Source organism: Molothrus aeneus, chromosome 29 (genome assembly GCF_037042795.1).
Source record: "Molothrus aeneus isolate 106 chromosome 29, BPBGC_Maene_1.0, whole genome shotgun sequence".
Classification (NCBI taxonomy): Eukaryota; Metazoa; Chordata; class Aves; order Passeriformes; family Icteridae; genus Molothrus; species Molothrus aeneus.
The window spans coordinates 3,212,288-3,239,654 of NC_089674.1; the positions used below are offsets into that span (position 1 = coordinate 3,212,288).

A 27,367-nucleotide genomic window follows, 5' to 3' on the forward strand; every position below is an offset into this window, starting at 1 on the left:
CCAGGTGCCTTCTTGGGGTGCCCAGATCCACCCCCTGCCCCATGGGTGCAGCCAGAATGAGCACAGTTTCCTGAAATTAGAAACTGAAAATTGGAAATTCCTGAAATTGGAGAGTTTTCCCCATTTTATGCTCCCCAACCTCCCCCTTGGCCTCCCCCGATGCTGTTTTGATTTGGTTTGGAGCTAAACAGCTGAAATATTCAAAATTCAGCCTCGGGTTTGTTCCAGCAGCCAGGCTCCACCTCTCCCTCGGGAATTGTTTTCCCTGGATCCCCTCAGGGTCAGGAGCTGCCTGCTCAGGGATGGGCTGGGGGTGAAATCCAGGCCCCCCTGCAGGGGCTGGGGGCTCAGGCTGGGAGGATTATCCCGAGCCCAATCCCTGCTCCTCCATGCTCGGGTTATCCCAGCTGCAGAGCAGAGATAACGCCAGGGCCAGGTGCAGGGATGTCCCCAGAGGGGACTCTGGTGGGCTGTGATAAATTCACAGAATCCCCAAATCCCAGAATCCCAGAATCCCAGGATCCCAGAATCCCAGGATGATGAGGTTGGCAGAGACCTCTGAGATCATCCAGTCCAACCTGTGCCCTCACACCTCACCCAGACTCTAGCACCCAGTGCCATGTCCAGGCTTTTTTTAAACACACCCAGAGATGGTGATTCCACCACCTCCCTGGGAAGAGCATTCCAGTGCTTTATTATTCTTTTGGTGAAAAATTTCTTCCTGATATCCAACCTACACCTTCCCTGAGGTAGCTTGAGGCTGTGTCCTCTTCTGGTGGTTCAGGCATGGAGAATGCCCAGAACACCAACAAGCTCCTGTCACAGACACAGACATCTTTCATGGAAAATCCTTTCCTTAGGATTTTTTCTCCTGAGAAGCTGAGGGGCCTCAGGAACAAAATGTAACCAATGGTTATCTGCTGCTGTGGAATGCAACAGGTGCATCTGGGATTGGTCCATGTTGGTTGTTTCTAATTAATGGCCAATCACAGTCAGCTGTCTCAGGCTCAGTCAGACACAAGCTTTTGTTATCATTCCATTCTTTTGCTTTCCTTGCTAGCCTGCTGATGAAATCCTTTCTTCTATTCTTTTAGTATAGTTTTAATAGAATACATAACATAAAATAATAAATCAGCCTTCTGAAACATGGAGTCAGATCCTCATCTCTTCCCTTGTCCTGGGACCCCTCTGAACACCACCACAAGCACCTGCAGAGAGAGGCTTAAAATTTTTTAAGTTTTAAAAAATTTATTTATAAATAAAAAACATAAAATTAACCAGTAGTTTACATCAGTCACCAGAAAGAACATCAAAAAAAATCAACAAAACAAAACAAAAAAAAAAAACCTGCAGAAAAATAATTCTCTGTCCAGGCCGGGGCCTGGAGCGACACACCTGGAATGCGACGGGCACACACAGCGCGGTTGTGCAAAGGCAGCACGGAGAGGCCTCTGGAGATCACATCACAGAGCTGGGGGTGACACGGGGCCGGGGGACACGCCTGGGGACAGGGACGGGGACGGGGACAGGGACGGGGCCGGCGGGAGCAGGAGCGGGAATGGCCGGGCCGGGCTCTGCTCCCTCCCCGCGGCTCCGGGCCGGGCTGCGCCCGTTGGGGGGAGGCACAAAATCCCTGCCGGCCTCGCTGCCCCTGATCCTTCAGCTTTGCAAACATCCTTCGGCTGGGCATGGGCATGGGCAGGGCTGGGCAGGGACTGGGGCAGGGACTGGGGCAGGGCAGGGACTGGGCAGGGACTGGGGCAGGGATGGGCAGGGATGGGCATGGGCAGGGACTGGGCAGGGATGGGCAGGGACTGGGACAGGGCAGGGACTGGGCAGGGATGGGCAGGGATGGGCAGGGATGGGCAGGGCTGGCCCCGGGGGGCACCCGCAGGAGCCTGAGGTTGGCTTTTCCAACGGGCCGGGGGTGAGCATCGCTTGTGCCGGTGCCAGGATGTGCTGGGCAGTGCCAGACCCAGCTGGGCAGTGCCAGGTCTGGCTGGGCAGTGCCAGGACAGGACAGGCAGTGCCAAGAAAGGTTGGGCAGTGCCAGACCGAGCTGGACAGTGCCAGGACCAGCTGGTCAGTGCTAGGAGTGTCTGGGCAGTACCAGACCCAGCTGGGCAGTGCCAGAACTGGCCAGGCAGTGCCAAGAAAGGTTGGGCAGTGCCAGGAGTGGCTGGGCAGTGCCAAGACTGGATGGGCAGTGCCGGGTATGGCTGGGCAGTACTAGGCTCAACTGGGCAGTGCCAGACCCAACTGGGCAATGCCAGGACTGGCTGGGCAGTGCCAGACCGGCTGGGCAGTGCCAGAACCGGCTGGTCAGAGCTAGGAGTGGCTGGGCAGTGCCAGGAGTGGCTGGGCAGTGCCAAGAAAGGCTGGGCAGTGCCAGACCGAGCTGGGCAGTGCCAGGACCGGCTGGGCAGTACTAGGCTCAGCTGGGCAGTGCCAGGAGTGGCTGGGCAGTGCCAGGCCCAGCCAGGAGAGCTGGGGCAGTGGTTTGGGGTGCTCGGGGCCGGGCGCAGAAGGCACAGACTGGTTCCTGTGTGTCACCTTTCCAGGCTGCAGTGGCGCGAGGGACGCGGAATTTTGCACAGCTCGGAGCCCGTGGCCGAATTGGCGGCGTTGGGATTGTGCAAGAACCCCCCCCCAAGAGCCCTGGAACGGGGCAGTGGGTAAATAATTGCAGCAAAAATATCATTGCACTGGCACAGAGGGGTCCCCTGGGGACCCCACCCCACAAACTGGGTCCTGCTGGTTCCCTCCCCAGCCAGGGGGACACGAGGGTCACCAGCAGGGCCACCTCCTTATCTGTGGAGCCACTCGCTGGTGGCAGGAGGAACTTTTAAGAGCTGGGGTAGAAATTAAGGTGGAAGTGGTTGGTTTGGGGTGTTCAACCAGCTCCCCTGGGCCGGATCCTGCAGGATCAGGGCAGGGAGGAGATAAGGCAGCCGGGAGGGACAGCCCCAGCGAGTGCAGGGGCTGTGGGGTGAACACAAACCCCAATCCCTGGTCAGAACGTGGCTGGGACATTCCTGTGAATCCTCAGATCCAGCTGCTGCCTGGCAGCCGAAAGAAGGGACGGGGTCCTTGTCCGTGGGAGCTGGGAATGCCAGCAGAGAGAGGGTGGTGGGTGCTGTGCTCGGACTGAATGGGGAGCTCAGGGTGATCTCAGGGTGATCTCAGGGTGATCTCAGTGAGTTGGGCCATACTGGGGGGGTGTGAGCAGGTGGGGAACCTTCCTGAGGCCCTCCCGGGCTGGCAAGGGTGGATGTGGCAGTGGCAGGAGGTGGCTCTGTGCTCCCACGGTGCTGAACGAGGGTGAGGAGGAGTGGGAGCTTCCTCCAGGGAGCTGGGGCTGATTCCTGCCACCATCAGTGGGCAGGATGGTGCTGGGCCATCCTTGGAGCTGGGCACAAATTGGAGCTGATTCCTGTCATGGGCAGTGAGCAGGATGGTGCTGTGCCATCCCCAGAGTGGGCACACACTGGGGCTGATTCCTGGGCACACACTGGGGCTGATTCCTGCCACCATCAGCGGGCAGGACGGTGCTGTGCCATCCTTGGAGCTGGGCCATCCTTGGAGTTGGGCACAAACTGGGGCTCATTTCTGCCACCATCAGCGGGCAGGACGGTGCTGGGCCATCCTTGGAGTTGGGCACACACTGGGGCTGATTCCTGGGCACACACTGGGGCTGATTCCTGCCACGGGCAGCAGGCAGGACGGTGCTGGGCCATCCCTGGAGCTGTGCCATCCTTGGAGCTGTGCCATCCCTGGAGTTGGGCACACACTGGGGCTGATTCCTGCCACCATCAGCAGGCAGGACGGTGCTGGGCCATCCCCGGAGCTGTGCCATCCTTGGAGCTGTGCCATCCCTGGTGCTGTGCCATCCCCGGAGCTATGCCATCCCCAGAGCAGGGCCAGGCTGTGTCCCCCCAGCCTGGAGCAGAGCATCCCCTGGGCGCTGGGCACGGATGGCAGAGAACTCCCTGGAGTCCTGATCCCTGCCCGGGGGCAGAGGGGGCAGTGCCAGGGTGGGAGAGCTGCGGGCACGTCACCATTGGCACGAGTGGCTTGGGCACCTCTGGAACACGACGGGCGGCGGAAGGACAGGGGGACACTGCACGGCGGGGAGGGGACAGCTCCCCCGGTGGCTCAGATCTCGGTGGCGATGATGTCCTCGTAGGGGACGTCGGTGCCGCCGGGGATCTCCAGCTCGATGGGCTCCTTGCCGTCCTCTCCCGCCGCCAGCTGCTGCAGCATCTTCTCCAAGCTCTGGTTCCTCTTGTACATGTGCAGGTAGCTCTGCTGCAGCTGCTTCTGGTAGTGGATCACCTTCTCCTTCTCCTCCTTCCACGTCTGCCGCTCGTGCTGGAAGCTGCAGCTCATCTGCTCGTTGTTGTCGCGTTCCGCCTTCAGCTCCGCCCGCAGCCTCTCCAGCTGCCCCTGCAGGGCCTGGGCATCATCCCCGCCCGGCCGGGGCGCCTGGAGCTGCTCCCGCAGCGCGGCCAGCTCGGAGCGCAGCTCCAGGATCTCCTGCTCCAGCAGGTTCACCTTCTCCCGCAGCAGCTCCGACTCGTTCTTCTTGCGCTGCAGCTCGTTCTCGCACACCTCCAGCTCCATGGCCTTGGTGCGCAGCGACACCTCCAGCTCCTGGCTCTTCATCTCCAGCCCCTCCATCTTCAGCCTCACCTCCTTCAGCTGCGCCTTCAGGCTCAGGATCTCCGTGGTCTTGGTGGTGAGCTCGGTCTGCGACTCCTTCAGCTGCTGCTTCAGCAGCGAGATCTCCCCGGATTTCTGGCACACCTGGGGGGGAACACCTGAGTTAGGGATGGCCCAGGGCTCAGGGGGAAGCTGCTGGCTAAAACTGCTGGGTTTGGAAATTAAAGGATCCAAACCCTTCGGTGAACACCTGAGTTAGGGCTGGACCATGAGTTAGGGCTGCACCAGGGCTTGGGGAGAGCTGCTGGCTAAAACTGCTGGGTTTGGAAATCAAAGGATCCAAACCCTTCGGTGAACACCTGAGTTAGGGCTGGACCATGAGTTAGGGCTGCACCAGGGCTTGGGGAGAGCTGCTGGCTAAAACTGCTGGGTTTGGAAATCAAAGGATCCAAACCCTTCAGTGAACACCTGAGTTAGGGCTGGACCATGAGTTAGGGCAGGACCAGGGCTCGGGGGCATGCTTGGGGAGAGCTGCGGGCTAAAACTGCTGGGTCTGGAAATTAAAGGATCCTTTGGTGAACACCTGAGTTAGGGCTGGACCATGGGGAAAGGCCGGGGTACCCCGTGTGTGTCGCTCTAGGACATGAAATAAAACCACACGCACGCTGGAACCTCCAAGGTTGAAAGAAGGGCAATTTAATTCCTGATTCTAACATTTATAGACTGTTAAAAGTGACAGTGGACTGGAGGATGACAGTGCCACCTCTCCAATGACACCGGACAAACTAAGAGTCTACTAAATTTCCCTTCCTCTAGAAAAGAATGTAAAACAATAATTATTTAGAGAAATGTGTGTGAGAAGGTTTGCTACAAGAATGTAAACATCAGAAGGCTTAGAAGAACAGGGTGACACGTGTAAGCCAGGCACAGCTGGGGTGCAGCACGTGGAGACCCTGAATTTAATTTTCTTACCATTATTTGTTAGAATTGTAATTTAATTACAATCATTATTTATCATTAATACTACATTAAATAATACTGCATATTTTAAATGTAGTATTAATTATAAATATTAATAGTATATATGAAATAATATTATATTATTTATATTTAATTGTATATTATTAATTTATAAGTTGTAAATACATTGTATATATATTGTATGTATATTGTATATATTTATATTGTATATTTATAATTTATTAATATATTCATTTAATTGTATATTATTAATTGTATATATATTTAATTCTATATTACATATTACTATTATATATTGTATATATTGAATATTAATATTATATATTGATTTATAATTACCTCTTCCTAAACGTTGGAATTTCCAGCAGATTAACGGTGTTTGCTCAGCAGTACCAAGGAGTGAGCAAATTAAAGTTAAGCAGAGAGTGGAAGGTTTTACTGCTCCCTAACAAACAGCAAGCCCAGGGAGTTCCTATTTCCTTGTGGCAGTTTTACAGCTCCTGTGGGGCAGGAAAAGCCGAGCTGGAGGCCGGGAATGCCGAGTTAATTCAATGCCTGAGGGGGTTTGTGCTGTGCTTGCTCCCTTGGGCGAGGGGAAGGGTTCAGGGGGGCAGTGAGAGCCTCAATCCCACTCCCAGGGGGCTCTGCTGGGATTTCACACCCATTTCCTACAGCCTGGGATGGGATGGGATGGGATGGGATGGGATGGGATGGGATGGGATGGGGGGTTTGGAGCTCTCCCTGATCCCCCTTTGCCTCTCACCTCCCACTGCGTCTCCTCCAGCGCCGGGGCAAAGCTGGTCTTCTCCTTCTCATAGGACCTCAGCTTGGTCTCCAGCAGGTTCTGCTCCTTCATGAGTTTCTCCAGCTCCTCCCTCAGCTGCTGCTTCTCCTGCTGCAGCTGGAACACCTGCAGGTGCAGCACCTGCTGCGTCCGCTGCGTTTTCTGCGAGGTTTGCTTGAGTTTGCTGTTGCATTTCTGCTTCAGCCCCTCCAGCTCCTCCTTGCAGCGCCGCTGCTTCTCCTCGTAGGCCTGGCAGGAGCTGATTTCCTTCTCCTCGAAGCTCGACTGCAGCTCCTGCAGCTCGCCCTCCCTCTCCAGCAGCTTCTGCTCCAGCTCCTGGATGGTGGATTCATCCGTGGCGATGGGCGAGCGCACGCAGGCGCTCTTCTCGGCGGCGGCGCGGTGCTGGGGCGCCTTGCCGGGGTTCAGGATCTTGTTGCCTCCATCAGAGAAGGACATGGCCTTGAGGCTCATCATGTTGCTGTCCTGGATGATGGCACACTGCAGGATGTTGTGGGCAGAGCCCCCGAAGCGGCTGATGGGGCCCATGGGGGTGACCAGGGGCTCCAGCTGGTAGCTGCTGCTGGTGCTGTGCGTGGGCAGGCTGGACATGGAGTTGCGGCCGGAGTCGGACAGGCCCCCCGAGCAGGGCAGCGGCCGCAGCTCCTGCTCCTTGGCCTTCTCTGGGGGGTGCAGCTGCTGGGCCAGGGGCCCCCCGCTCTCGGGGGACGAGTGCAGGATGGCCCCGGAGCGCGGCAGCACCGGCTTGAAGGCTGTGGGACGAGGCAGCGGCTTCTCCCCGCCCTGCAGGGAGAGCAGAGCCCGTCAGCACCGAGCGAGCCCCGCGTGTGTCCTCACACCCCACAGCACCCCCAGTGCAGCAGACCCCATAGAATTGTCTAAGACCCCATGGCGTGCTGAGACTTAACAGTAGGAACTGCTGAGTCAAGATGAGACAGCAAAATAAGCTCCTGTCTTCTGCCTCTTGAACCCCAGCTTATCTCTGTAACTCCATAGGACACCTTTCCCCTAACCCCTACTATTGGACAAGTTTGGATCCCCCTTCACCCTATAAAAAGGGGCTGGTTTAGCCCATTCGGCAGAAGAAGAGCCATTGCTGGAACCCTCCACAGACCCCCCAATAAAACCATTGCTGTGGAACACCAGGACTCTCCTTCTCCTCTCTCATCTGCTTCTACCCCTGGCCCTATGGTGCCCTAGCAAGCAAGCAAAGAGCTGGAATCCTAAGAGAGCTGAGAATCACTGAAGAGCTGAAATCCACTAAGCTTGCTTAGGGTGGCCGGCGGCTGCGAGCTGACTGGGTATTCAGCACTCTGTCTCCAAAAGGGACTGAGCTATCCGGGTGGTTCTGCCTCGCTCGGGGTTAAGCCCGGTCTGAGGGCTGGGGGCTTGGGGGGAGACCGACCCCCTTTCACCCCAGGTCTCGGGAGATGCTCAGGGGGAAGCTGCTGGCTACAACTGCTGGGTTTGGAAATTAAAGGATCCGAATCTTTCAGGCCGTGCTGCAGATCCAAACTCCCAACAGCTGCGGTGGCAGAGCTGCCCCTGCTCTCCCTGAGCTTCCTCAGCAACCACAACTGTTCCAGATTGCAATGCAGGATGTTTTCCATTGCCATCTGTAGGGCAGATTATCTTCTGTCCAGTGGGCACTTTGCCTTATCTCTCTCTCTGAGTGACCACAATCACTCCTCCCTCGGGAGGGGACACTGCTGATAACAGCCATGGAATGTCCCTGCATGGCTGATAAGAACTACAGCATCCCATTGGCAGATGTGAGCCCAGAGGGAGGAGCCAAGCATTCCTACCCGGATATAATCCAGAGGTTTGGAGACACCAGCACGGCTTCTCCACGGGATTCCCCAGAGGAGCAGCAGCTGCCTCTCCTTCCCCTGGATCTTCAGAGGAAGAGACTCCACCCTTCTCTCCAGGATCCCTGCTCCAGCAGAACCAGCCCTGGCACTGCAGGAGGGCTGAGCCACAATTCCAATGGTTCTGCTGCCCACACCCTGACCCACAGGGTGTCAGGCTGGGTTCTGACTCTGGCACTGTTGGTTTAGTTTACTGCATTGTTTATTTTATCCTTTTATTTTTTTTTCTTCCCTATTCAAGAACTGTTATTTCCTGTTCCCATATTTTTTGCCTGAGAGCCCCTTAATTTAAAATTTAAAGCAGCAATTTGGAGGGGTGGGGAGGGTTCACATTCTCCATGTCAGGGGAGGCTCCTGCCTTCCTTAGCAGACTCCTGGCTTTCCAAACCAAGACAACAACCAACACAACCCTGTGGTGGCACCTGACAGTGTGTAGGGGGGATAGAATATAAGTAAATAAAGGAAGTATAGAATGTAATCTTATCCCCTAAAGAGTTGCAGCTGAACCAGTTATTAATGATTAGGAGCAGGCCTGATGTTAACAGGCTGCAGCTGTAGCCAATGAGAAGAGTGTTATAAAAGAGTGGATTGGTTGGTTGAGGGGAACTGGAGTCAGCTGGCTGCTGTGAGGACAAGGAGGAATCAGTGCCCAGAGGAGCTGCCTACGAGAAACATCAAGGAGGTACAAAACTCTGGCAATATGGAACCCTTGCAATGTAATGGCAATAGAACTCTTGCCCTATAGTGACAACTAATGGCGACCCCGATGTGATTCAGGGAAAAGGACTTGACTATATGATCCCGTGGATTCGGGAACCCTGTGGATTCAGGACTAAACTATACAACCACGTGGATTCAAGGAAAAGGACTTGAATGCTAAACTATTGGTAAAACATATCAATTGCAGCTATTAATGTTTGTTAAATATGAGTATAAAAGTATATAAAACTCTTGCACTATAACGACAACAACAATGGGACATCCCCCTGCTCCCAGGGCCGCTTTTCCCCACTCACCACTTCCAGCTGGCCGGGGAAGGGCATCAGCTTCTGCGGCGTGGGCGTCCCGAAGTCCAGCGCGCTGCTCCCGGCGGGCACGGCCAGCTCCGCGCCGCCCAGCGCGGTGTAGTCCGGCCGCTGCGAGCCGTGCGCCTTCTGGCTGACCTTGATGTAAAAGAAATCCTCATTCTTGCTGCTCTTGGAGCCGGACTTGTGGCCGGAGTCCTGCGAGAAGCCGAAGCGGAGCAGCCCGTCCGAGTAGCGGTTGAGCTTCTTCAGGTGCGAGGATTTGCGGAGCTTGTACTGGGAGGCGCGGCAGTGCTTGCTGTGGAAGCTGTGGCCGGAGATGAGGCTGCTGACGCTGCCCATGCTGCTCCCAGCGCCGCCAGATCATAGCAGAGCCTGCGGTGAGGCCGGGAGCGCCGAGCCTGGGGACACAGGGACACGGCGTGAGCCAGGAGAGGCCACCCGGGGGTGGCAGAGCTCCCCGCTTTGGGGGTTGAGTGCTAAAAATAGGTTAGAAAGTGTAAAATAGTTGATAGATCGTTAAGCATGTACTGTTAATTTGGTTACAAGGTGTCAGAGCCCAGGACATTGCTCTGGCTGCCCTGGAGGACTCCAGACCCTGGCAGGGGCTCAGAGCCCTTGGCACAGAGTCACAAACACCTGTGCCTTGGATTTCAGCCCATGGAAACAATTCCCAACTTTGTGTGAGGAGTTACAAGCCACAAGGGTTTGAGTGGAATGACAGTGAATTTGTCACAGGGTGAAAAAGTAGAATTTTGGGGATTTAGAATGGGGGTTCAAGAGGAAAGATGGAGGAATCTGGGTGTGTCCTGTCCTTGTTCTCCTTCTTCTTCTCCTCCATCTTCTGCTGTGTTGTTGACACTTTTGGATTGGTTTAGAGCAGAGACAGACTGTCTAACACAGGTGATGGGGATTGGAAAATTATTGTAAATAAAGCACAGGCAGTTTTTAGTATAAAAATCCAACACCACCCCAAGGGCAGGGACTGTGCCCCAATCCGACCTGCTGGACAGACCTCAGCAGGTCAGAGAAAGAATGGAAGAGATAAGGAAAAATAAACAACCCTTTCACTGGCCAGGCTCTGGCTGGGCTTGGGAGCATCCTGGATAAAGCCAGGAAATGGCTTGAAATGGCTTTGATTTATTATTAATTTAAATGGTCTTTTATGAAATATTTTATTAATTGGAGTGGATTTTATCCATCCTGGATAAAGCCAGGAAAGTTCTCTAAAAACGCCCAGAGGAGGAAAAGGGATTTGTGGTCATTTTTGGGTGTAATCCCAACAGGTCCCCTCATCTCCCGCCCGTTCCTGGCCAGATCCCGGCTCCACAGCCTCTCCCGCATCCCTCTCCACTTCCCCCTCTTAACCTGCCTGAAAAGGGGCTCCACGAGCCTTAATTAGCGTTAGGCTTAATTAGCGTTAATGGCTGTGCGGCACTCGAGGGGATGAAGAGGCCCCGGGAGCGCCGAGCGCTGCCATCAGAGGCACGCGGGGCTCCTCCGCTTTGTTGGGAGGGGAAAAATGTAAATAAAATAAACCCCCAGCTCCTGGTGGCCTCTGCGACACTCGGCTCTAGTGGGGACGCGGACCCAGCTCGGTAATTAGCGGTGAGAAAGGGGAAGGCACGTAAATAAAATTATCTGGGTGCTGTTTGCACTGGAGGAGGGAGGGAGGGAAGGTTTCTGCTCCGTGCAGTGTTTGAGCAGCGCAGAGCTCCCACTGGGGGCTCCAACCCTCTCCAATCTCCCCAGGCCGAGTTCCGGTGCTCCAAGCAGGAATCTGGGGGTTAAACTGGGGGTGGGAGAGGGCTGGGTGCTGGAGGGGGTGCAGGAAGGCTCTGCCAGGGCCCCCTCACTGCCCTGTCCTCAATCCCAGAGTCAGGCCTCTGGTTTCCCATTCCTCTTTTCCCACTCCTCTTTTTTCCCATTCTTTTTTCTCACTCCTCTCTTTTCCTACTCCTTTCTTTTCCCCTTCCTGTTTTCCCACCCCTCTTTTCCTATTCTTCTTTTCCCACTCCTCTTTCTCCCCTTCTCTCTTTTCCCACTCCTCTTTTTTCCCATTCCCGTTTTCCCCTTCCTCTCTTTTCCCATCCCTCTTTTCCTCCTACTCTCTTTTCCCATTCTTCTTTTCCTACTCCTCTCTTTTCCCCCTCCTGTTTTCCCACCCCTCTTTTCCCATCCCTCTTTTCCTCCTACTCTCTTTTCCTATTCCTCTTTCCCCCCTCCTCTCTTCCCCCACTCCCCTCTTTTCCCTCCCCTCTTTTCCCATTTCTCTTTTCCCACCCCCCTTTTCCCATTCCTGGCTCCGGCCGCTCCCAGCCCCACACACTCTCATCCCTCCCTTTATTTCTTTTCCTCTCCCCGTGCCCGGGGACCGGCATGGCTGAAGGGCAGAGGGAGGACAGACAGACTGCCCGCCTAATCCCCAAATCCATTTTGTGGGAGATTAAGAGACGCGAGAAAGGCCTGAGCGGCTGCCGGGGCGCTGCTGATACGGGACAAGCTTTGGGAAGAGCAGGAGGGGAGGGATGGCTGCGGGGGACGCGACAGTTGTCCCCACAATTGTCCCCACAATTGTCCCTATAATTGTCCCCACACAGCCCGTGCCCGTTGGAAGGCGCTGTGACGATGACACAGGTGCCACCTGTGCTGTCCCCGGGCAGCGCTCAGTGCTCAGCTCAGCCCCGGGCTGTGACATTTATTTTCCTCCTGGGGGGGTTTACGCGCACCCACAGCCCATCCCTATACGTTTATTTTTCACCCAGAGGGATTTACACGCACCCACAGCCCAGCCCTATACGTTTATTTTCCACCTGGGGGGTTTACACTCACCTACAACCCATCACTATATATTTGTTTTCCTCCTGGGGGGGTTTACACTCACCTACAACCTGTCTCTATACATTTATTTCCCCCCCCCAGGGGGGTTTTACACTCACTCCCAGCCCACCCCTGTTCATTTATTTTCCACCCATAGGGGTTTACACGCACCCACAGCCCATCCCTATACATTTATTTTCCACCTGGGGGGATTTACACTCACCCACAGCCCCTTCTTGTACATTCCTTTTTCCCCCAGGGGGTTTTACACGCACCCACATCCCATCCCCATACATTTCTTTTCCTCCTGGGGGGTTTACACTCACCCACAGCCCATCCCTGTACATTTCTTTTCTCCCCCAGGGGGTTTTACACTCACTCCCAGCCCATCCCTGTTTATTTATTTTCCTCCTGGGGGGTTCGAGCCCCTAAAGAGGTCGGGTTTTCTCGCTGCCCCTCGGGCAGATCCCCCGGATCTTTGGGTGGATTTTTGGGTGCCTGTGGGAGACGGGAGAAGGGAGGAGGCAGCGCTGGCACTTTACAGCCTCTTGGCAGGAGGCGTTTCCATCAACCCCAGCGCTCCCACGCACGCCCCACAGGGCTGGGCACGGTTTTCTTCTCCTTCCCTGTTAAAAATGAGCACTTTGAAAGCCGAGGGGGAGTCGGAATTCGGGGGGAACGATGGCAAAAGGAGGAGGCAGCAGAGCTGGGAGGGCACAGGAGCCCAAGGAGGGGTCAGAGCTGTCCCCTGGCCTTGTCCAGCACCTTCCCAGGGAGCCAGAGGGGTTTGCTGAGCCACCAAACCCAGTCACGGAGGACACCGAGGACATTCACACGCGAGAACTGCGAGGAAAAATCGGGGCTGGGTGTTCAAGGGGGTTTGGCTGGGTCAGAGCAGGCGTCTTGTGAAATGCAAAAAGGGAAAAAAATAAAGTAAATTTTAAAAAAATATAATAAAAATATAATAAAAAATTAAATAAATAATGAAAAATAAATGTAAATAAAAATATTATAAAAATATAATAAAAATATGATTAAATAATAAAAGATAAATGTAAATAACAATAAAATATAATAAAAATAATAAATAAATAATAAAAATATAATTAAAAATAAATAAGTAACTAAGATAAATATAAATAATAAATAAATAAAAATAAAATAAATATATAATTAAAAAGAAATTAATAAATATTTTAAAAATGTAAATAAAAAATAAATGCTGAGAGTGAAAGTGGGGGTGTCCCGTGGGCAGCTGTGGGTGCACAGCTGGAGATGGGGAGCACAGCTGGAAAAGGGAGAGCACAGCTGGAGAGGGAGAGCACAGCTGGAGAGGCACAGCTGGAGAGGGAGAGCACAGCTGGAGAGAGGGAGCACAGCTGGAGAGCACTGGGGGCCTGGGGGGGGTGTGACACGGCCAGAGGTCACAAAACGACAGAATTAAAATTCAACCTAATTTTTAAAACGAAAATTAATTTTTAAAATTAAAATTAATTAAAATTTTAACCTTAAAATGAAAAAGCTCTTGGAGATCGAGTCCAAGCTGTAAAAGTGAGAGGGGTGACAGGACCGGGGGGCGGGGGTCACGGTGTCCTCGGTGATGTCACCGCACAGCCCTGATTAGGTGATTACCCCCATCAATTAGCTCCATTAGCTCAATTAGCGAGCGCAGAGAGCCACGGAAGGCTCCAGCGCGTCCCTGTCGCTCTGTGCCCGCAGCAAAGGAACCTTTCAAGGACCTTTCGGCACGAGCCCCGCGCAGGTCCGTGACCCTTCCAGGACCTTCCAGCTCCCCTGGATCAGGGAATCCCAGATCGGAGATCGCTCCTGGCAGCGTGGGGGTCCCGGGGGGCTGATGCCGACAAACAGCGCGGGCTGAAGCCCGGGATGGGGGAAAACACGTGGATTCACCCACTCGGGCTTGTGCGGAGAGACGGGGGGGATAAAACATGAATGGCATCTCACCAGCGCAGTCACGCCTACCCCGCGCGTGGGAGCGCCGCTCTGCCCGGCCTCCTCGCCCCCGCAATTCGGCCTTATCTCCCTCAATCTTATCTCCCTCAGCCTTTGAAGCTTTCCCCCTTTTCCCTGCTCCTTCCCGAGCAGGTTTCCCCGGCAGGAGCCGCGGTTTCCCAGCGGTGCTGCTCCGCTCCCTGCCGATCCTGTTCTTCCCCCCCCTCCCCATCTCTGGAATGCCAGCGCTTCCTTCTTGCCTCGCCCCCGCCTTTTCCCTCCTGGGTTATTATTCATCCTCGCCGTGCAGATGCTCCCACACATTTGGGTGTTTGTTGGGAGATGCTGGGATGGCACGGAGCAGCTGCCAGGAGCCCGCTCGGGGCTCAGCCTCGGCCTTCCTCTTCCTCTCGAGCTCTGTGTCCCTGTCCCACCCGGCCATCTGGGCCTTGGGGACACCGGGAATGTGGCCCTGGGGGGGAAAACTGGGAATTTCCATGGTGGAAAGTGGTATCTGGAGCATATGAGGTGGGCTTTAGTGAAGGGAATGGTTCAGAGCAGAGCTTGGAGGGCAGATTTGCACTGAGCTGGGCCTGGGAGATGCACCAAACCCAGACTGAGCCTCCAGGACCCCCAAATGCCTCTGAACCCCCCCTGGGTTGAGGAGATGAAGCTGCCCTGGGCTGTGTGAGAGCATCTGCCCAGCTCACCTCCAGCTCCTGCTGGAGCCAGCTGGGGTCAGGCTCTCCAAACCCTGCTGGTTTTACTCCCCAAACCCTGCTCTTTTTGCCCTCCAAACTCTGTTCTTTTTACTCCCTGAACCCTGATGCTTTTACTCTCCAAACCCTACTGGTTTTACTCCCCAAACCGTGCTCTTTTTGCTCACCAAACCCTGCTGGGTTTATTCTCCAAACCCTGCCCTTTTTGCTCCCCAACCTCACTCTTTTCACCATCCAAACCCAGCTCCTTTTGCTCCCCAAACCCTGCTCTTTTTCCCCTCCAAACCCTCCTCTTTTTCCCCCCCAAACCCTGCTGGGTTTACTCTCCAAACCCTGCTGGGTTTACTCTCCAAACCCTGCTCTTTTTGCTCCCTAAACCCTGCTCTTTTAACTCTCCAAACCCTGCTGGGTTTACTCTCCAAACCCTGCTCTTTTAACTCTCCAAACCCTGCTCTTTTTACCCTCCAAACCCTGCTCTTTTTCCCCTCCAAACCCTGCTCTTTTTGCCCCCCAAACAAACAGCAGCACCCAGCGCTTGCCGAGCCCGGGGCCGGTGCCCGAGCCCCTCCCGGCTCTGCCGGGGCTGAATTCAGCCCTCGCCGCGCTCCTTTGTGCCTGGGGGCCCCACAACAAGGATTTCATTCACTGCCACCCATTGTCCCCGCTCATTCAGCGACATCCACGGCGCTGGTTGCGATCGCGGGCCGGCACAAAGCGCTCTCCGCGCGTTCCGCCCCGAATTTGCCATTAGCGAGGAGGAGAAGGGCGGGGGGACACTCGTGGAGAAGAATGGCCCGGCTCGGTGACACGTTCCAGGCACTCGAGTGGCCCCGGAGTCCATCACACGCTCGGTGTTCTGTCAATGAGCACCGGGAGAATTCGCGGCCGCCGCTCGTTGAAGGGGAGCCGGTGCCAGGGGCTGGGTGGGCTCCGTGCCAGGGTGGCACTGCCACTGTCCCCCCCCACCGGCAGCTGGGCACCCCCGCTGCGGGCCTGCGGGTGGGGTGTGATTGTTTAATGGCACAAAAAAAAAAAAAAAAAAAAAAAAAAAAAAAAAAGGGGCGGGGGGAGAAAGGAAAAAAAAAGGAAAAAAAAAAGGAAAAAATTTAAAAAAAGGAAAAAAAAGGAAAGAAAAAAAAAGGAAAATAAAGGGAAAAAAAGGAAAAAAAAAGGAAAAAAGAAAAAAAAGGAAAAAAGAAAAAAAGGGGGAAAAAGGAAAAAAGGGAAAAAAGAAAAAAAAAAGGAAAAAAAGGGAAAAAAGGGGGAAAAAGGAGGAACAAAAACGGGGGGGGAAGGAAAAAAAGGGGGAAAACGGGGAAAAATAGCGGAAAAGGGAGGGAAAAGGAAAAAAAGGGGGAGGGAAGGAACAAAAAGACAGAACAAGGGGGAAAACGGGGAAAGAAGGGAAAAAACGGGGGGAAGGAAAAAAAGGGGAAAAAAAGGGAAAAAGGGGAAAAAAGGAAAAACAAAGGGGGGGAAGGAAAAACAAAGGGGGGAAGGAAAAAAAAAAGGAGGAAAAAAGGGGGAAAAAGGAGGAGGGAAGGGGAAAAAAAGGGGGGGGGAGGAAGGCTAAAAAAAGGCAATCTACATGACACCAGTTCCTGCGGGAGGGTGGCTCTGGTCCAGGTCACTTAGAAAGCCAAAAATCACGGCTGAATTCAGCAGCAGCTTTGGGCAGGGCTCTGCGGGAGCCGCGGACACCCCAGGAGGGGCCGAGGCGCGGGTCCCGCCCGGGATGTGCCCCAAGCGGCCGCGCCGAGAGCAGGGTGGGACCAGCCCGGGTGGGACCAGCCCGGGTGGGAGAGTGTCACAGACATCTCTCATGGAAAATCCTTTCCTTGGGATTTTGCCTCCTGAGAAGCTGAGAGGCCTCAGGAACAAAATGTAATCAATGGTTATCTGCTGCTGTGGAATGCAACAGGTGCATCTGGGATTGGGCTCATGTGGCTGTTTCTAATTAATGGCCAATCACAGCCCAGCTGGCTCGGACAGAGATCCAAGCCACAAACCTTTGTTATCATTCTTTGCTATTCTATTCTTAGCCAGCCTTCTGATGAAATCCTTTCTTCTATTCTTTTAGTATAGTTTTAATGTAATATATATCATAAAATAATAAATCAGCCCTGTGAAACATGGAGTCAGATCCTCGTCTCCTCCCTCCACCCAAACCCCCTGTGAGCACCAGCACAGCAGAGGCTCCCGGCCCTGCCCGGGGACGATTGGGGCAGAGCAGGGGGGGTTTCTGTGGTTCCTGGTGATTCACAGCCAGGACCAGCTCCGGACCCGGCCCTGCCTCCGATTGCTCAACGCGCAGAAAATCGCTGTCAGCAGCGTCCCCTGACTTCCCGCGGCTCCTGCTTGCTCTCTGCAAAAGGCTTAAATCCTTTAACTCAGCGGCTCAAATCCTCTCCCCACCTTAACCCAAACCATCTCCCATGACCAACCACCCTCTCTTTAACCAACCTCATCACAGCCCTCTCCTATGCCCTCCCAATCTTAACCGCAGTTGCCTTCCTTACGCGAGCAGAGCGCAAAATCCCAAGCTACATTCAAGGCTGAAAGGGCCCAAACATTGTTGGACTTAAGCCTTGCACCCAGCAAATCCCCGGCCTAGAGGGGGGATCTGTCCCTCTCCTCTCTGCCCCACAGCCCCCGAGGGACGTGGGGGTGACACAAACCCTGAGGGGCTCCAGGCAGCGCCAGAATCCCCTGGGATGGAGCCCCCTGGGATCCTGCAGGGTCACAGCCCCTGGGAAAGCCGGGCTGGGGAATGGGGCTGGAAAAGGTTCAGTCTCAAAAGGGTGCTGGGCACAGCCCAGAGCTCCAGGGATGGGATTGCTGGGGGTCTGTGCAGGGCTGGGACTCTGATCCCTGTGGGTCCCTCCCAGTTCAGGACATGCTGTGATCCCAGAATTAACTGGGATGCCACCAGATGGTGATGATGAGGGACTGAGCATCTTCACCCCACCCATCCTGCCAGCCCTGCCTGTCCCCAAAAGTCACTTTGGGAATCTGCTGCTGCCAGGCCAGCCCTGGAGCTGGGAGGGACCCACAGGGATCCGAGTCCAGCCCTGAACAGACCCCCAACAATCCCATCCCTGGAGCTCTGGGCTGTGCCCAGCACCCTTTTGGGGCAGAACCTTTTCCAGCCCCATTCCCCAGTCCAGCTTTCCCAGGGGCTGTGACCCTGCAGGATCCCAGGGGGCTCCATCCCAGGGGATTCTGGCGCTGCCTGGAGCCTCTCAGGGTTTGTGTCACTACCAGATGGAGATGATGAGGGACTGAGCATCTTCACCCCACCCATCCTGCCAGCCCTGCCTGTCCCCAGAAGTCACTTTGGGAATCTGCTGCTGCCAGGCCAGCCCTGGAGCTGCCCTGTGGGTGTGCCCTGAGCGAGGAGGGACTCCTGGAGGCCAAAACCCCCACACAGCTGCGCTTTGAGAGCTGCAGAGCCCAGAAAATCGGGATATTCCCGAGAGCTGGGCTGGGAACAGCCTGAGCCCGGGCAGGGGCTGCTCCCAGCTGGGATGGAGGGATGGACAGACGGATGGACAGATGGATGGATGGATGCTCCCTCCTGGACTCAGGGCAGCCTGGGAACGTCCCAGCAGCTTGGGGATCCCTGCTCCGCCTCAGCTCGGCCTCCAGCTCTCCCTGTGCCCAGCTGGGGCCAGACTCCCCAAACTCTGCTCCTTTTGCCCTCCAAATTCTGCTTTGGGGTCTCCAAATCCTGCTGCTCCAAACCTTGTCCTTTTTGCTTCCTAAACCCTGCTCTTTTTGCCCTCCAAACTCTGCTATTTTTTCTCTCCAAACCCTGCCTTTTTTGCTCCCCAAACTCTGCTTCTTTGGCTCTCCAAATTCTGCTTTTGGGTCTCCAAACCCTGCTGGTTTTGCCCTCCAAACCCTGTCCTTTTTGCTCCCCTAACCCTGCCTTTTCTGCTCCCCAAACCCCATCCTTTTTGCCCTCCAAACCCTGATATTTTTCCTCTCCAAACCCTGCTCCTTTTGCCCTCCAAATTCTGCTTTCTGCTCCCCAAACCCTGCTGGTTTTGCCCCCCAAACCCTTCTCTTTTTGCCCCCCAAACCCTGCCCTTTTTGCTCTCCAAACCCTGCTGTTTTTTCTTTCCAAATCCTGCTCCTTTTGCCCTCCAAATTCTGCTTTTTGCTTCCCAAACCCTGCTGCTTTTGCCCCTCAAACCTTTTGTCCTTTCCATCCTCCCAACATCACCATTCGTGCGAGCAGCCCCCAGCCCTGCCTGGGGAGGGCAGAACCCGAACTCTTCCTCCCTCATTTTTTGGGTTAAATCCACTCCAGCCGCGCCTCAGCTGCCAGCCCCGGCTCCACCACGTGCCAGAGCCCCCCGGTGCCACCCGGAGCCCCCCGGTTCTGTCCCCGCTGCCGCCGCAGGGGCTTTGGCAGCTCGGTGATTCACCGAGCACCCACACGAGCCACATCAGTCATGCTCGGCTACAAAGGGAACGCGTGTGAGACACCGTTAAATATTTCTGGGGCGGAGAGAAAGATCCTTTCAGCTCCTCTAATTCCTCCCAGCATCTGGCTTTTCGCGCTAATGAGCGACTGAGACGGCAATTAGAGCCCTGCTAATTGGCAAGGCAGCAACGCCCGCCCGCTGCCCGCTTTGGTTTGGGGACACCTGAAGGGTGACGGTGGCACCTGGGGGATTCACCCCCATCCCGTGCCAGGCACCCTCGGTCCGTGGGGAGCGATTTGGGGACAATTTGGGGACAATTTGGCCTCCTGGGGATGCTGTGGGGGACACCTCGCTGGAGGTGCCATCCCTGCAGGTGAGGAGCGGCCCCTCCTGCGCTGGCCGGGATAATTTGGGATATTTTGGGGATAATTTGGGATATTTTGGGAGCTGTCTGGGACTGGCAGGTGGTGCCGGGGTGGTGACAGCTGAGCCTGGAGCCGCCAAGCCCCTTCTCACACTTCCCTTCCCGACCCTGCCCCGCACAATCTGCCGCGGGGGGAGCTGAAATTCCCGGCTCTAAGGAGCTGAAATTCCCGGGACAAGGAAGCTGAAATTCCCGGCTCCAGGAGCTGAAATTCCTGGTCCAGGGAGCTGAAATTCCCGGCTCCAGGGGCCTGAAATTCCCAGTCTAAGGAGCTGAAATTCCCAGCTCCAGGGGCCTGAAATTCCCGGGACAAGGGAGCTGAAATTCCCGGCTCCAGGGGCCTGAAATTCCCAGCTCCAGGAGCCCGAAATTCCCGGCTCTAAGGAGCTGAAATTCCCGGCTCCAGGGGCCTGAAATTCCCGGCTTCAGGAGCTGAAATTCCCGGCTCCAGGAGCTGAAATTCCCGGTTCCAGGGGCTGCTGTGCCCCGGGAGGGTTTGGGGACGGATCCCTGAATTCCTGCCCGGGCTGGGGGGTCCCGCAGCCTCCCCCGTGCTGTGCCCGGGCTCTGCCTGCTGGGAGGGCTTTGTCTGCCCTGTTAAAAATAGCAGGGACTCGGTGTAACTCGGCATGAGCCCGAAATAAACGCTTCTCCTCCCAGCTTGTCACTCCTCACGTGGCTTCACCCCTGAATTATGGACAAACACGATGAGGGGCACCAAACCCCTTTCCCTCGAGGCGGTGGCACCGAGGGCTCCTTCCACAAACCCCAAAACCTGCAGGAAACACCTGGGCCGAGGCTCTTTGTGCTGCTCAACTCCCCCGGGCACAGGAGGGGAGCAGCAGCATCCTCTCCATGTACAGGCAAAATTTAGCAGCGGTGCTCGGGCTGCCATGGAGACCGGGCTGTGTTTGCAATCCCCGCGCCTTCCATTGTCTCTCCCCCTCTCTGAAAAGCAGCCAGGAGCAGCAGCAGGGCTGGCACTGCCCCCCTGGCATTGCCCCCCTGCTCCTGGTGCCAGCAGCAGCCAGCCCAGCCCTCCCTGGGTGCCCTCTCTGCTCCCTCACCCCCTTCTCGGGGCCACTTTGGGCACTCCCCGGCCTCTCAGAAAGCAAATTTGGGGTTGCTGGGCTCGCGTGAGGGGCACGGGGCCATCCTCTGCTGCCCCCTCCTCCCCGTGCCCTGGGGACAGCCAGAAATGGGCTGGAATTGGGCTGGTTTGGGGATTTTATTCCAGTCAAGGACAAGGGGCTGGAATTGGGCTGGAATTGGGGCTTTATGGGGGACAAGAGCTGGAATTGGGCTGGAATTGGGGACAAGAGCTGGAATTGGGCTGGTTTGGGGATTTTATTCCAGTCAAGGACAAGGGGCTGGAATTGGGCTGGAATTGGGGCTTTATGGGGGACAAGAGCTGGAATTGGGCTGGAATTGGGGCTTTATGGGGGACAAGAGCTGGAATTGGGCTGGTTTGGGGATTTTATTCCAGTCAAGGACAAGGGGCTGGAATTGAGCTGGAATTGGGCTGGAATTGGGGCTTTTTCCTACAACCAAGAAAGAGGGGACAAGGGGCTGGAAAAAAGCTGAAATTGGGCTGGTTTCGGGCTTTTTCCTCCAGCCAGGAAAGGGGGACAAGAACTGGAATTGGGCTGGTTTGGGGATTTTTCCTACAGCCAAAGAAGGGGGACATGAGCAGGAAATGGGCTGGAATTGGGCTGGTTTGGGGCTTTAAGGGGGACAAGAGCTGGAATTGGGCTGGTTTGGGGCTTTAAGGGGGACAAGAGCTGGAATTGGGCTGGTTTGGGGCTTTAAGGGGGACAAGAGCTGGAAGTGGGCTGGTTTGGGGCTTTTTCCTCCACCAAGGGCTGGACACTGCCTGAGAAACAGGAGGGGGAGTCACTGGCCCTGGCAGCAGCTGAAAACCCCAAATCTCTGCCCCAGCCAGAGGGAAAACCTCTCCCAGGCAGGGCCTAAAGATCCTCCTGAGACCAAGCCCAGTGCCAGGCCTAGGCTGGGCTTTGCTGTGGTTCCTCCTGTGCTGCCCTTCCCTGTCTGTGGCACCAGCTACACCCAGCTCTGTCTAAATTTGGGGATTTTTGTCCCTGCCTGGCGCTCGGAGCTGAGGAAAGGCTCAGCTCCTGCTCGCTGGTGAGGAGCCAAGCTCAATCCTCAGCGTGAGGAGCATCTGCTGCTGCTGTCTCCTCATCCCCAGCTCCTCTCCTGCTTCCCAGAGTGTCACATCCCATCCCCAAAGCTCCAGTGCAGCAGCAGAAGGGGGAAAAAAATCCCCAAAAAAACCCCCAAAAAACAAAACAAAAAAAAACCCCAAAAAAAGGCAAATGCAGTTCTCGCTTCCTATTTTCCTCTTCCTCCCTTTTCCAGACTTGGCCCGTGGTGAATTCCACCCCTTTAATGCCTGGCTGCCAAATAGAGCAGCTCTCCCAACAGGGAAATGTGCATCAAAGTTGCAGGGAATATTTAATTAAGCTTTAAAGGAGCTCTTCCCTAAGTGGCTCAGGGAGATGTCGCTGAATTGTTCTGAAAATCAGGAGGAGAAAAAGGGGAAGTTAAAGATCCAAATGTTCCTGGATCCTGAGCTGGAATCTCTGATTTTGGCTTGGGCAAGGGGCCAAATCCACAGCCCTGCACCCAGGGGGAGTTGGGCTCGTTTGGGGATTTTTCCTACAGCCAAGAATGGGGGACAAGGGGCTGGAATTGGGCTGGTTTGGGGATTTTTCCTTCAGCCAAGAAATGGGGGACAAGGGCTGGAATTGGGCTGGTTTGGGGATTTTTCCTTCAGCCAAGAAATGGGGGACAAGGGGCTGGAATTGGGCTGGTTTGGGGCTTTTTCCTACAGCCAAGGACAAGGGCTGGAATTGGGAGAACTCGGGGGGGACACCCTGGGATGGCAGCAGGGATTTTTGAGGGGTTTTCCTTCCCCAGATCTCCCAGCTCCATCCTCTCCCTCTCCCAGGCCTGGGAGGATCCTCCCAAAGCAGAGCTCGGGGCCTGAAATTGTAAAAATCCCCTTCAGGCAGGAGCTGCCTTTGCTGAGGGGATAAATGGGAATATTTCAGCCCTGGCTGTGAGGAAGAGGAGGGAAGGCTGGCTGGGAATGCTGCAGGGGCACCACATTTGCTGCTGCAGGAACCCCAGCGCTGCTCGTGCAGGATTCGGATCCCCAAACCCAGGAAATGACCCCACTCAGGGCTTCCCACAAAAAAAACCCAGGAATTCCTTGGTGTTCACAGGGGCTTCTCCCAGCCAGGGGAGCAGCACAAAACCAGGGCAGGCAGCAGGGAAAGCCCCACGTGCCCAATCTTTGTGCATTCCCTGCTATTTTTAACTAATCCCGAATGGAAACCCTGCCTGGGGCTGCTGCTGCTGCTGCTCCTGGAAAAAATCCCCCCACCAAGGGCAGCTGGCCAGCGAGGAACAGCGAATAAATCAGGCAGGGGGTGGATTTGGGGCCTCCCAAGAGAGAGGAGATTTATAAACACGGCAGGCAGTGCTCAGGCAGGGTGGGGGGACAGGGAAAAAAATCCCCTCCAAATTTGCTGTCAGGGCTGAGCTGCAGGATGGGAGCTGCCACAGCCATCCCTGCCAGGCTGGGCTGCTCCAGGAGCAGCTTTAGGAGCAGTTTTAGCAGCAGGTTTAGCAGCAGCAGCTCCAGGAATAGCTGCAGTGCTACTACGGATTCACACTTGGCCACGCAGCACCGAGCTCTGCCGGCGGCCCTGGGTGACTCGGTGTCCCAAAAGGGGCTCCCAGGAATTGCTGGGATGCTCCCAAGGATCGGATTCGGGGCCCTGGGTGGCTCTAGGCTTTTTCCTACAGCCCAGGAAAGGGGGACAAGGGGCTGGAATTGGGGCTTTTTCCTATAGCCAAGGAATAGGGAACAAGGGCTGGAATTGGGCTGGAATTGGGCTGGTTTGGGGCTTTTTATTCCAGTCAAGGACAAGGGGCTGGAATTGGGCTGGTTTGGGGCTTTTTCCTATAGCCAAGGAATGGGGAACAAGGGCTGGAATTGGGCTGGTTTGGGCTGGTTTGGGGATTTTTATTCCAGTCAAGGACAAGGGGCTGGAATTGGGCTGGTTTGGGGCTTTTTCCTACAGCCAAGGGACAAGGGGCTGGAATTGGGCTGGTTGGGGGATTTTTCCTACAGCCAAGGAATGGGGAACAAGGGGCTGGAATTGGGCTGGAATTGGGGCTTTTTATTCCAGTCAAGGACAAGGGGCTGGAATTGGGTTGGTTTGGGGCTTTTTATTCCAGTCAAGGACAAGGGGATGGAATTGGGCTGGTTTGGGGATTTTTCCTACAGCCAAGGAATGGGGAACAAGGGCTGGAATTGGGCTGGAATTGGGCTGGTTTGGGGAATTGGGCTCCTGTCCCGGGAAGGGCCCCCGGAGCTGGGCTCGGGCCCTCAGGGGTTTCTGGGATGCTCCCAAGGATCGGATTCCTGGCCCCGCTGCTCTGTGCTGCCCCTCTCTGCATGCCGGGGATGCCTCGGCTGAGCCTCACCTGAGCGTGACTGGACCTGCCCGCTGCAGACTGAGCCTTCCCCAGGGAGGGAAACGAGGGACCTGGGGCTGAGGAGAGAGCGAGGGGGGCAGGAGGAGCTGGGACAGACCCCTGGGAGAGTCCCCTGGACAGATCCCTGGGACAGATCCACATGGACACATCCCCGGGATGGATCCCTGGGATAGTTTGGGGCTTTGTCCCAGATCCCTGGGACAAACCCCTGGGACAGATCCCCATGGACAGATCCCTGGGATGGATCCCTGGGACAGATCCCCATGGACAGATCCCCATGGACAGACCCTAGGATGGATCCCTGGTTCAGATCCCTTGGACTGACCCCCGGGACAGATCCCTGGGACAGGGACAGACCCCTGGGACATGGACAGACCCCTGGGACACAGACAGACCCTGGACAGACCCCTGGGACAGCCCCTGTCCCCTCCACAGTGGAGCACCCCCCCCGCCCCGCACACCTGGGCACGGCCCCCTTTGGGGGCTCTGCAGGGTCTCTGCGCTGCTCCAGAGCTCTCATTTTGCTGCCTGAGCCTCGCCCGCCCTCTCCTCCCCCCTCGGCAGCGCTGAGTAACGGGGCGGGAGGCACGGAGCGGCCCCGGCCCCGCTGTGCCTGGGGAGCATCCCCGGAGCAGCGATTGCGCCGCCAAATGCGCTTTTGCAGCTGCCATTAATTGCCCCCAAGGCTGGTGGCGAGGGTTTCGCACTCGCAGCTCTTTGAGCCGCTCATTAATGGGGTTGGTAATTAATTAATGGCCCGAGCGGAGCGGATCTGCAGCCCCCCCCCCCCCGGGAAAAGCTGGATGGGGACAAAGGGGCGAGCTGGACACAGGGAAGGGACAGAGGGTGGCACTGGAAAGGCCTGGATGGGGACACAGGGGACAGAGAGTGACATTGGAAAAGCCTGGATGGGGACACAGGGACACACACAGGGGGCAGAGTGTGACACTGGAAAACCTGGCTGGGGACACAGGGGTGAGCTGGACACGGGGAAAGGACAGAGGGTGGCACTGGAAAAGCCTGGTTGGGGACATAGAGGTGAGCTGGACACACAGGGGACAGAGGGTGACACTGGCCAGGACTGGCATGGGAGGCTGGGCTGGAATCCCTGGCAGAGCTTCCCAGGGAAGGTAAATCAGTTTTGCTGCTTGATGGTTGATGATGGAGGAGCTGTTTTTTTGATTTTTTTTTTCCCCTGCTCGTGGAAGAGGAGCTCTGGGGAGGGTTTGGGCAGCCATGGGGGCTCCTGTGGAAACCCACGGGCCTGCTCCCAAAAATGGGGCCCTGCTCCCAAAAATGGGGCTGGTGCTGGTCCCTCCTGGCTGCCCGAGGCCCACGGGGGAGGAGAAGGTCACAGACCCCACTGTGAGCACAGGACTCAGACAGAAACCCCTCGGGCCAAGGGGGCGCCCCTGCTGGCCAGGGCAGCCACGGGGGTGGTGGCAGGAGGGGACAGCAGGAAGGCAAACCCAGCTGCCCGGGATGCAGCTGTGCCACCCCTGCAGCAGGACCGAGGGATGGGGACACATCCCTGGCGAGGGGGATCGGCACTGGGGGTCCCACACGATCCCCGGGCCCTCTCATGGGGGTGGGACCCTCCTGCCACACCAAGGGGGGACCCCAGGCCCCTCGGAAGGTGTCACAGAGCAAACACGGCTCGGGTGGCTCAGCAGGGACGGGAATGCCGCCTGCCAGGACCTGTCCCCGCTCTCGGTCCCCGCAGGGAGCACCGAGGGCCGCTCAGATCTGTCCCCAGCGCTCGGTGTCACCGTGCGGGCGGTGACAGCCCGGCCGCGGCAGCGCCGCTTTCCCAGGCGAGATTCATCCCCGGCTTTCCAGGAGCTGCGCGGCCCCGGGGCGGCTCTGCCCTCCCTCCCCCGCCTTGCCCGGGCTGCAGAGCCCGGCCGGGAGCGGGGGCAGCCCCGGGAAAGGCCCTGGCAGGGCCGGTGCTGCCGCATCCATCCAGGTGCGGCCGGCGTTTCCCGCAGGGGCCCCCGCGCTCCTTCCTCGCCCTCCCACGCACCCGGCGCTGCCCCCGCGCAGCTCCAGCGGCGAAAAATTCCTGCAGGAGGAATTCTGGAGCAGGCAGCCCCTTCGCCGGGATGGCTCCGAGCCGATGACAACAAACCAAAGGCATCCATCCGCTCCTTCCCTTCCTTCCCCTCCTTCCCGGGCGCTCCGGGGCTCTGTAACCTGAGGCACCCCGCACCGAGGTGCTGCTGAACAGGCAGAATTTTCTCGCTGCCGTGTGAAAAGAAGTTTGCCAGACTTCAGAGGGAAGCGAAAAGCCGGAGCTGAGCCCCGGGGGGAGGCTGCGAGCGGCCGAAGGGATGGGAGCCGGCAACGGGGGCGAGTCCAGCGGCTCTCCCGGGGCGCTCCCGGCTCTTTGTGACCGAGCCCGAGCCCCGTCCCCGATCCCCGAGCCCTCGGAGCCGGGCCGGGACAGGGCCGGTGCGGGGCATCGTGCCCGGCGGGGGGGGTCACCCCAAAGCCATCGCCCTGCGGGGAGCCCCGACCGCGCATCTCAGCCCCTCCGTGTCCCCTCGCTGTCCCACCAGCGTCCCCGCAGCTCCCCGGGCAGCGACCCCGGTGCCGCCAGCGCTTCCCCCGCGCGTCCCTGCCCGGAGCCCCCCCCGGTGTCCCCCCGTGCCCACCTGGGGTGGCCGCTGGCTCCTCGGCGCGGCGCGGGGCTCCGCGGGGCTCCCGGAGCCGGCCCGGCCGCACCATCCCCGGCGAGGCGGCGGCGAAGGAGGAGCCTGGACCCCGAGCCCGCGCACCGGGCCCGCCCCAGCGCAGCCCCCGGCTTTGTGCGCCGGCCCCCGGCCCCTCCTCCGCGCCCCCGGCCCCTCCTCCGCTCCCCGGGGCTGGAGTAGGGGCAGGAGCGGCGTTTTCTGCTCGGATGCTGAGCGAGAAGGGCCCGCGGGTGGATCCGGGCTCGCCGGAGCTGGGGTTGGTTCCGGTGCTTCGGGAACGGAGCCGAGGGCACGGGGGAGCAGCCGGGAGCCCGCCCGGCCGTGAAAGGTCCGGGCTGAAGTTCCTGTTCTGCTGCATTCGGAGCGAGGACTTTGAGCTCCAAAATCCCGGCCTGGGCTGTGCCCGGCTCATGCCACAGCCTGGTGGCACCAGCAGGGACACGATCCCCGCGCC

At 56.9% G+C, this 27,367-nt stretch overlaps 1 protein-coding gene across 1 annotated transcript; it reads right to left on the reverse strand.

Annotated features, from left to right (window-relative positions):
- Window positions 1-1,235: 1,235 nt before the first annotated feature.
- LZTS1 (leucine zipper tumor suppressor 1) lies at window positions 1,236-26,972 on the reverse strand. Its single transcript, XM_066567317.1, has 4 exons — window positions 26,875-26,972; window positions 9,333-9,742; window positions 6,407-7,231; window positions 1,236-4,806 (listed from the first exon to the last, which is right to left on the reverse strand). The coding sequence occupies exons 2-4, from the start codon at window positions 9,681-9,683 to the stop codon at window positions 4,156-4,158; spliced, it is 1,827 nt and encodes a 608-aa protein (XP_066423414.1). The 5' UTR covers window positions 9,684-9,742; window positions 26,875-26,972; the 3' UTR covers window positions 1,236-4,155.
- Between the last annotated feature and the right edge of the window lie 395 nt (window positions 26,973-27,367).